Source organism: Primulina eburnea, chromosome 1 (assembly GCF_022965805.1).
Source record: "Primulina eburnea isolate SZY01 chromosome 1, ASM2296580v1, whole genome shotgun sequence".
In the NCBI taxonomy this organism is placed as follows: domain Eukaryota; kingdom Viridiplantae; phylum Streptophyta; class Magnoliopsida; order Lamiales; family Gesneriaceae; genus Primulina; species Primulina eburnea.
In genome coordinates this window covers 25,469,640-25,479,697 of record NC_133101.1, presented here as the reverse complement: position 1 = coordinate 25,479,697, position 10,058 = coordinate 25,469,640, and the positions used below count along the sequence as shown (strand labels likewise).

The 10,058-nt window shown below is 37.4% G+C and overlaps 2 protein-coding genes across 3 annotated transcripts; one reads left to right on the top strand and one right to left on the bottom strand.

Moving 5' to 3' along the window:
* The first annotated feature begins 234 nt into the window (after positions 1 to 234).
* On the top strand, positions 235 to 4,362 carry LOC140829551 (bZIP transcription factor 12-like). Its single transcript, XM_073192862.1, has 4 exons — positions 235 to 1,123; positions 1,233 to 1,304; positions 2,036 to 2,065; positions 3,963 to 4,362. The coding sequence occupies exons 1-4, from the start codon at positions 482 to 484 to the stop codon at positions 4,041 to 4,043; spliced, it is 825 nt and encodes a 274-aa protein (XP_073048963.1). The 5' UTR covers positions 235 to 481; the 3' UTR covers positions 4,044 to 4,362.
* A 560-nt stretch (positions 4,363 to 4,922) lies between these two features.
* LOC140829539 (tubby-like F-box protein 8) lies at positions 4,923 to 9,516 on the bottom strand. 2 transcript variants are annotated; one of them, XM_073192840.1, is made up of 6 exons: positions 9,385 to 9,516; positions 9,230 to 9,291; positions 7,720 to 8,079; positions 7,038 to 7,125; positions 6,310 to 6,442; positions 4,923 to 5,868 (listed from the first exon to the last, which is right to left on the bottom strand). In XM_073192840.1, the coding sequence occupies exons 3-6, from the start codon at positions 8,065 to 8,067 to the stop codon at positions 5,151 to 5,153; spliced, it is 1,287 nt and encodes a 428-aa protein (XP_073048941.1). In that variant the 5' UTR covers positions 8,068 to 8,079; positions 9,230 to 9,291; positions 9,385 to 9,516; the 3' UTR covers positions 4,923 to 5,150. The 2 variants fall into 2 exon arrangements, with proteins under 2 accessions (XP_073048941.1, XP_073048950.1); XM_073192849.1 differs by lacking the exons at positions 7,720 to 8,079; positions 9,230 to 9,291; positions 9,385 to 9,516 and having other exon boundaries at positions 6,310 to 6,489; positions 7,038 to 7,102.
* Between the last annotated feature and the right edge of the window lie 542 nt (positions 9,517 to 10,058).

The window sequence follows — 10,058 nt, the reverse complement described above, 5'->3', positions numbered from 1 at the left end:
ATGGTACAAACACGCCACACCTTCAGAGGTACATTAATATATACAAAGTATTTGAGCTTTTAAACATATAAATGAGTGAATAATTATTCCATTTATTTAGAAAATATAATTATAATTAATCTGTGTAAAATATTTATTAATTTGAGAAAATATATTGATTTTAAAAATGGAATCTTTTAATGACAGAGCAAGAGCTGAAAAAGTCTTGATATAACAGGCAGAAGCAGCCGATTCACCCCACTGCTTTTGTCTTCATTTCTTTTTATATCCTTTTTCGGGTTTTCTTGGCTAACTGAACCCATAACTTGTAAGCGTTAAATTCAAACTCAACCGGACGCCAACGCTATTGATTTCGATTTCTCTCTTTTTCTTCATGTAAATGATCGAAAAGGGTCGTAATTTTTAATCGGAGATACAAATTTCTGGAGAGATATCTGATTGAATTCCGGCTTAATCGGCAGGTTGGTAAAGCCGTACATAAATGGCGTATTCAAAGGTGATGGCTTCGAGTTCACCGCCCAATCCGGATCTGCCAGCTCAGACCTCGTCTCCCGCTTTACATTCTGCTGCAAATCTTCAATCGGATTACAGTCGGGGATTCGGGTCCATGAACATGGAGGATATACTCAATAATATCTACTCAGATTCTGATTCTTTCGCGCCGGAGAACAATTCCGGTGAGGGTATGAAGAATGGGAGTAAGACGGTGGACGAGGTGTGGAGGGATATTGTGAGTGGAGGCGCCGGGGCTGGGGAGCCGGCGATGACGCTGGAGGTTTTTCTGGCGAAGGCCGGGGTGGTGAATGAGGAGGATGTTGGGGTCTCGGAGGCGGTGAAGATGGCTCCGGCTCCGCCGCCGCAACCGCAGATGGATATGATGAGTTCTGCAACAGGGGTCCCGGCGGTTCAGTTTGCCCCGGTTGTGTGCGTGCAGAATGGCATGGGTGCGGGAGGGTTTGGAATGGAGTTCGGGAATGGGGTGGCTTCTGTGGGCGGAGGCGGAGGCAGAGGGAAGAGGAGGGCGACGGTGGAGGAGGCGCCGCTGGACAAGGCCACTCAGCAGAAGCAGAGGAGAATGATCAAGAATAGGGAATCGGCCGCTAGGTCCAGGGAGAGAAAACAGGTTTCTTTATCTCTCTTTTTGTATTTTTTTTTGATTTTGATTGTCTATTTTCTTCTTGATTTCGGTAAAAGTTTAATTTTTATTGTCCTATGATTGAATTTGATGCTAGGCTTATACTGTGGAGTTGGAGTCACAGGTGACAAAACTAGAGGATGAAAACTCGGAGCTTTTGACAGAAGAGGTATCATTTTTTATAGATTGATTTTGAATCAGATTTCAGCCATTTCCATTTGAATTCTGTTGGATCAAATTATTACGTGCTTTTGTGACAATTGTGGGTGTGAAGTTATTTCAGAAACAGGAGAATAGTTGATTCTTGTAATATGTTAAGAAGCAATAGTTGAAATATCGGTATGTGATGGACTTGAAGCGATTATGAATAGGCAAGTAGCAACTGCACTAGGTCAATCTAGAGTATAATCGGACATGAGTCCGAGTCGTTTCCACATGGATTGATATTTAGTTACTAGGATATAAATTATTCAACCTTAGCTAGACTAAATTAATGTGTGCCTGTTTTCTAATCACCCCCAAGTACTATTTACTGTTAAGATATGCAGTTAGTAGTATGTTGTGAACCATTTCTATTTTTCTTTATGATGTCTACATTTTGAAATCAGTTGTGTTGACTTATCATTTGATCATCTGGTTCAAACTTCAAACACTTTGGATGGCACTGGTTTTGCATCTCCTCGTTGATGTGGGAATCACATATTTGTTATTTTTTCTTTATTTCTCGTAAGTCATTCAGTAATCAACTATCTGGCTATGAAACACACTGTACTCTTAAATTTGCAGATCGTGTTATTTGGCGATGGATACTTGTGTCTACTCTTACCATGTTGTCGTTAATATCTATCCTTTTTTAATCATTTTGAGTAATTTTGTAAATAAATGGCATCCATTTTGCAGGTTGAATTGAGGAGGCAGCGATATAAACAGGTACAGCTTTGCTAATGCTACTAAATTGTGTGACAGTTACGGGCTTCTGTATCTTCATTCCGAAGATTTATTTTTTTACCCTTTTGTTTCCTCTAGATTTTTGCTGAAATTTAGGGATCCCGGTCACATGAAATTGCTCTGCCTTTTGGTTTCTGTTTCATCTTCTTCCTTGGCACTTGTTGGATGTTTTACTACTAATTAACAGTTGGTCGTTTATTTCAGCAGACATATTTGTCTAGGAAACTAGAATTAATGGAATTTCCTGTCATCTGGTAATATAGGTTGAGTTATGGTAATTTTATACTGTTATCCTTGATGCATTTAGATGAACATTATCTTATGATATGAATCTCATGATCTCGAGATTCACCACCCAAAATTAATAAAAACCGAATCTAGTTGATTCTGCAACTCATTAAATGATTTCGACCCTGAGATGCTAGTGAACTTCAATACGTCATTTTCTATTAATCTTGAATATCTTTTACCTCTGTACTGAACTAGGACTGGAGAGTTGAATATAATTAACAGGGGTAGAGCAGTTTGGTAGCTCGCAAGGCTCATAACCTTGAGGTCACGGGTTCAAATCCTGTCTCCGCAACATCTTTATTTTAGTTTATCCAAAAATGGATGTTTGGCTCTGTTAACTATCCCCCTTTTTGGGGGATGGTACGGAAGGGAAGGGGGGGTAGACTCTGGAGTTCTTATAATTTCAAATAGATAGACTCACCGGCGACGACAGAGCCGCACTGACCAATTAATGTTTGGATAAAAATACTTTCTGTCATGATCTCATTATGAGGACTCACAGAAATACCACGGATAGTACCACAATCTATTCGACGTATAGCAATGTGTTGAACTACTTCAAGAAGCCTGCGCATGAGATATCCAGCATCGGATGTTCGTACAGCAGTATCCACAACCCCTTTACGGGCCCCACTGATGTATTAGAAATGATACCCTGGGACGGATGTAAAGCTAAACAAATCGCTTCTGCTCCAAGGACCGAAGACTGTGAGGCATAATAAATGGGCTATGTAAGAGTTAAGACAAAGCAAGTCTTCTTTTGTGCCAAAATGCTACAGTATAACAATGCACTTCAAGTTTTTGAAAACGTACGGTGGTCTAGGAAGTAATGGTAATGTTGCTTCCAACTGACTATTTTGGACTACCATAAAAATGTGTTCTTGTTTTAAGTTAGATTATTGATACCATGCGAAAGAATATACTTCTTAAGGGAAAGGAACTTTGATGAGATCTGCCTTTTTGTGCAAGACCGATTCTCATCTTAGAAACATTCTGCATGGTTGTGCATGAGGAATAACTACTTTTATCCATTTCAACTAACGGAAGACTAGATTTATGCTTCTAATTTCCGTTCTTGAATAGTATAGAATGTGCTTCAGTGAAGTATTGCCCATCTGTACTAACTTTTATCTTTCATAATTAGGCATATATAATACATGTTTGCCACATCTCTTATTTTTATTTTACCCGTGATACTGAAATATTATGTGTAAAGTTTGTATAATAGGATATGCAAAAGGATTCTTCAGTGTGAATTTATGGCATCTTTAATTCTCCTCCAATAAAACTAATCACCTCTTCAGTTCTTTATATTTGCTATAGCCCTTGTTCTGTTTCGTGATTTTTTGAAACAAACTTCTTCAGTGCAATTGTGTCACCTTAAACTATACAATCCTTACCCCATCTTGGTTCCCAGTAAAGTTTTTGAGCTTGATTGTAGTTTTCTTTCACGACTTTATGGTTTCATCACTCATTGACTCATTGTTTATATACGTTCTCGTTGTCTTGGTGTTGATAACCATGCTTCCATCCAAAGCTTTACTGCCAACTTACCGTACGTACTGGTTCTTATTTCAAAATTTACCAGCTCATGGAGAACCTAATTCCAGTTACCGAGAAAAGAAGGCCTCCAAGAGTTTTGCGTAGAATTCATTCGATGAACTGGTAAACGATCGTATTCAAAGCTTATGGTCAATGATGATTGATGAAGATGGATGAAAGTAACGAGTTCGTGGAATTTTAGTAATGTCGCGAGTAGACGTTCGAGCATGAGCTGGTCTCTTTATATTTATCTTCTAGTTAAACTGAAACTATAGGTTGATTATATTTATGTTTTTGTTGCCTTTGAAATCATAAGCATAAATTTATGTAATTATTTAATTTGCATGGGTAGGTTTTGTAGGTAAGTTGAAGCTGGGCATAGTTTGATGATATTAATCCCATATTCTGATGATTATGATTTCGCTTTTAGTTTAGATATAATTTTTTTCTCAATAATATATTGTTTATGGCAAAAACTTGTGTGAGACGGTCTCACGGGTCGTATTTGTGAGACGGATCTTTTATTTGGGTCATCCATTAAAAAGTATTACTTTTTATGCCAAGAGTATTACTTTTTATTGTGAATATGGGTAGAGTTGACCCGTCTCACAGATTATGATCCGTGAGACGATCTCACATGAGACTCACTCTTTGTTTATTTACTTATTTATTTATTTATATTATTATTATTATTATACGTGCGTAAGAAGCTTTCAAGGAGCAAGAGACAGAATTTAGGAGATTTAGATATTTTTCAGAAATTTTAAGGGAATATCATTCTCTATCAACTTTAACCAAATTCAACTGACCCAACTCCTAGATAGTTCAGTTCATATTCTTAATAAAATCTTTTTTCGTGTTAGCTTGATCCAAACCCATTTTTTTTATTTTAAATGCTAACTAAAACGGCGTTGGATAAAAAAAAAATCGGTTTAGTTCGGGTTTGGTTCAAGTTTTGAATACCCTGGCATTTTACCTCAAGCAACTGGCATTGAACAGATATAAATTGAAAATGAAGAAAACCAAGATTTAATATCCTGTTGGGTGGGTGGGTGGTTCACATCTTCCGTAGACAGCTCCAACCATATCATTACGATTCTACAGAATCCTTTGACAAGACAGAAAATGGTAAGAAACAAATTACATCAATCACCTCTAACGAAGAAAATAAAGGTTACAGGCACTGTTATTACGCAGTTCAATTGACAGCAAGCCATGAAATCTGTCTCCTCTCTTATTCACAAGCCAATTTAGTGTCAAAGCTGCTCAAACAGATCGCGAAAGCCTGAAAAGCCGACAACGGGTATCGATAATCCATGGTAAACATGTCTTTTCCTACCTTACCGAACTGGAGGATGATTTTGTCGTGATCCGATTGAGCCGGCTGAGAGGTAGTCGGTGGGGGTGCCGTTGCTGCGGGTTGTGTGGCGGGAATCAACTGAAAGTTTTTCACCGATGCCACAGTCACGCGCCCTCGGAAATTGAGGCACCAGCATTGTAACTGTTCGTGCCATCGGGGGGACTTGTTCTTCAGAACCAAGGGTCTCAATTTATTGTCGTCGTCATCTTCATTCGACAGCCCAGCAATCTCAGAGAACCGGGAGCTGCTGAATTCAGTGGAGTGGTCCAGAGATTTCGAGAAGGAGATGCTCCGAAAAGAGTCCTCGAGGGGTCTTCGAAGGAGTTCTGGTTGTCCAGGGACGACTCCACCTGGATCAAGGGACGACATGGGTATTGAGTGCATAACGCAGTTCATCCTACGCGGGCCACGTGTCCCAAGCACGTTTAGCTCGTATGTGATTCGGGCGATGTTGTAATTTCCTGTCGGGACTTTTGGAGATACTTTCTTGGGATAGAATCTGCGGCTGGTTCTCCCGGGCGGAGGGATGTGTGAACACACATTTGGAGGCTGTGTATCGTAAACTATAAACTTTGTGCCGAGAAAATTTGATCTGCGCCAAAAAGTAAAGTTAAGCCATATATAACAACAAACTTATAGTTCAAAATGCAACACAAAAGCAACACACAACAGAAGTACAAGAAGCTGATTAACAAAAAACAAGACTCGTAGGCATAAACAAGGTAATTTACAAATTCATAGATTTAGTTCAAAGAAAAATTTCAAGAACAAGAGCCAAAGTTCTCATCTCTAAAATTGCCATCAATCAAGAATTTTGTTGTACCCAAAAAATGGAGAATCTACACATGAAATTAAATATCGAGACTTGATGACACCTAATAGAGCCTTTACATGAAAGAACAAAAATCATGTTTAAGGATTTCCTCCAAAGGCAGACATATCCGCCTAAAACATGAGTGGAAAAATGAATGCGGTATTTACGAGAAAACTACTAGTATAGCAACTACATAAAGAAAGACACACACTCACTTACCTAAGTTTTCCGATATATGTGCTACTTGATCTAGAAATGTTGTCCGCATCCATTGAGATAACATATTCTGTACATGTTGTTCTGCGAGTTCTTTTTGCAGAGAGAAGGAACTTTCCATTTTCGACAAGCAAAGCTGAAAATTGATGCAGAAAATTTCTGAGCTCACCACATGCAGCAGAACTACATTAGTCATAAAAGCAGATTCAACTAGTGACATCACTGCTTAGAATTTTGTTGTTAAAGCATCTTTTCCATGGTCATTGAAAATTATAAAAGGAACATGAGTATTGAAACAATACAGACACACGGAGAGACATATATATGTATGTGCGTTTGTGTGTGTGTGTGTATATATATACAAGTTTCATAATTTCGGAAGAAACTGCAATTCAATAGCTTTAAAAGCGAAAAGAAAATAAGGATAACATATACTTTCTAATGCATTTAAAAAGTAAGACATTGTAGACAAAATGTCCGGATTATAAACCAACGTAGAGTGAATTTTGGATGGCCTTTTTAATCTGGACCCAGAAAGCAAATAATACACCATTCATCAAGTTACATGAGCAGAGAAAGTAGATTTGTAATATATGAAACATTAAGCACCCCTACTAATGAGGGTAAATAAGTGTTTGAACCAACATAAATTGGCAATGAAAGAACTGAAAACCATTAAAAAAGCACAGAAAGTGCAAAGAAAGCTGAATAAACGTCAAGAGGACACTCACCAGGACTGAGACACAGGAAAAGATGATATGTTAAATTAGATTTGTCCCTCTTTATGAAACATTGGATAGTCCCATCACGATGCCCAGGCTATCAATGGGAAAAACACAGATTCAGGATCTCTTAAGGTAAAGGTAAGTACGAGTTATTTATAATATCAGAACTGCAGATGTACTGACAAATGTTTATGAAAATCGACAATTGTAACTAGGTTATAAGGTTAGTTGATGCGTGAAAAAACATAGTTGTAGAAGGATTAGGGTTTATGGGGACTGGGGGAGTAGAGCAGTCCCATCTCAAGCTAACTGAGCTTAACTCAAGCTCTTTCTGATGATCTTGAGCTTTACTTTAATTGTTCATACGCTTGTGAGCCGGATTGCAAGTTCCTAGACTAGATATTTTAAATCTTAATAATACAAATAAAAAATCAATGGTCAGGTACACACACACATATACTACTCTATAAAAAATTATTATTAGTTTTAAACATGAGCTCACACTCTCGTGCAAATTCATTGATATGAGCTCACAAAAACCCAACTCACAAGTCCAACTTGAGCTTTTTCATATGAAGCTCGAGACTTTGTCTAGTTGGCTTTAACTCATTTTCACCCCTATCTTGAGGACGAACATGTTACATCAATCTCATACAAGACACGGGCACAACAGAATGACTAATGTCACCTGCTTCAATGAAACTGGAAAAGTAAGCTTCCCACAAAATTCAGGATTTCGGACAATTTCTTTGCACGTGATCCTCCATGATCGGCAAACAGAAGCACACGCAACCACATGCTTCCTAGCAGGCCATGCACTCTCACTCTCTTCCAACCTTTTAATCACATCAAATAGTAGCTCGGGCGGCAGATTAGCCCAGCGGCTATTTTGGATTACCAAATGCTGATCATCCAAGTCATGGAACGAACCGTGCGACTTACCACGATGATGACCAGACAATCTCACATCAAAACTCCTCCGAGATAAGCTCCCAAAACTGTCTCTTATGTCTCGAGCTATACTTCGGAATGACATTGATTTCCTAAACTGGTGAGAAAGACCAGATTGCAAACAGTACTACTTGGTTACTTGATCATTTATAACATAAATCTTATTCTGAAAAATTATAGGTATAGGCCCCTCCACTCATTTGTTCGGCCGTAAATGAGCAGTAAGAAATATTTATCAGAGACAAAAACACATAGCAAAGAACAAAAGGCCAAAAATAAATGAAAAGGTTAACCATGGAGAGAAAATAAGTACAGAAACTAAACAAACAAATAAATGAAATACGAAAAAAAAGATGAAGATGAAGTAGAAAAGGACTGCTTCACATGGACCACGAATACAAGCAAATCAAAATAGTACACAGCTTTTCCTAGATTTGAAATAAAGCTAGTTTCCATACTTCCATTTGAAGAGGACAAACAAAGAATCAATCAGTAAAACAACACATACTTTTGCTGGTTAGCCATAATCCCCAATCAAATACCTCCACACAAAAGCCAAAAAATTATCCAGAAAGGCCAAAATTTGTAGAATTTGAATAAGAAATTTTATCAAGCATTGCCCACTACAAAACTTAAACCACCCAAACTAGTGGTATGATGCATAAAAATCTAATAAGGAACAATGAACACAGGCCAATTGAAAGAAACACAAGCACACTATTTGGATCTTTCAGGATGATAAGCTGGAACTAAACTTAAAACAAACTCAAATTACAGTCTATCAGTAATACAATTTTGCAGAGATCTTAACCAAATGGAAAATTGAAAAAGACATGAAAGGTTTGACAGCAATGATGTCACAAACCAGCTGAAAGGGGCTAGGAAGCAGAAAAGCTTCAATATCTTACATAGAGATCTGCAAGAACAACAAAACACACAAACTTCCTAATCAAAATTTCACAAGTTAAACCTCGGACAGAAAACAAATCCACAAAAATCAAGTCTTGAAAAAACAGCCCGCATAGAAATTAAAAGAAAACGAAAGACCCAGGAAGAAAAAATTAAGCCCGAGAAGCAAAATCCGAACCCAAAACCAAGATTTCAACTATCTCTAGGACAAACAAGTTTATTAAGAGAAAATTTTAAAGTTGCCAAAGTTAAATGGACCATTTTGACTTCAGACACAAAAGCACCTACCTTCGCCAAAAAAAATCAAAGTTGAAGCTTATGAAATCAAAGATCTGTACCTCAAAGCTCCAAGAAGCCTCAAAAGCCCAAGTCCGCGGGAGATATATACAAGCACATGTATCTATACATCATTCAACCAAAATTTTCAAACACAGAAAGAAGTAGATCAAGAAAGCGAAAAGGTGGGTCAGACTCATTAAATACACATAATTACACAAATATTTACTACATATCAGCCTCTTCTTCACACAGGAAAAAAGAGAGCGAGAAAGAAAGAGGATCCGTAAGATGGTATTCAATCCAAGTGCAAAGCAGCAGGAAGACTGAAGAAATGAACTGGAAATGGGGTTTGAGGTGTTTTGACGTCCTGTACAACTATAGTGCACAGTCTTTGTGAGCATCAATGAGGTATACTCATCTATTAGATGCACAATTTTTCTATATTTCATCACATTCAATAAGTGAGTGACACATCATCGGTGTTCACCAAAATGTGTACTATAGGTGTGTAGAGTATCAAAACTATGAGGTTTGAGAATTAATTAAAATATAAAATATATATATAATTAATCGTATTATATTACATCACATATGTGTGTGAGAGAGAAACAGTAAAAGAAAAAGTCTTTGAATGGTTTAATATTGTTTAGTTTTTGGTTTGGTTTATGGTCTGAATGGTGTGGTGTACTCTAGTTTATCTATTTGGCAGCTACGTCACCGAAGGCAGCCTATGAAGCAAGGATTTTCTTGACTTTTCGTTTACTTTATGCTTGGAGCATGCCTTGTCTAAATATTCATTTATTTATATAAAATGAAATATTTTATTCAATTTGAAAAAATTATTTGAATGGTTCTTATGTCCTTGATTTTTTTAAAAACATGATTAGT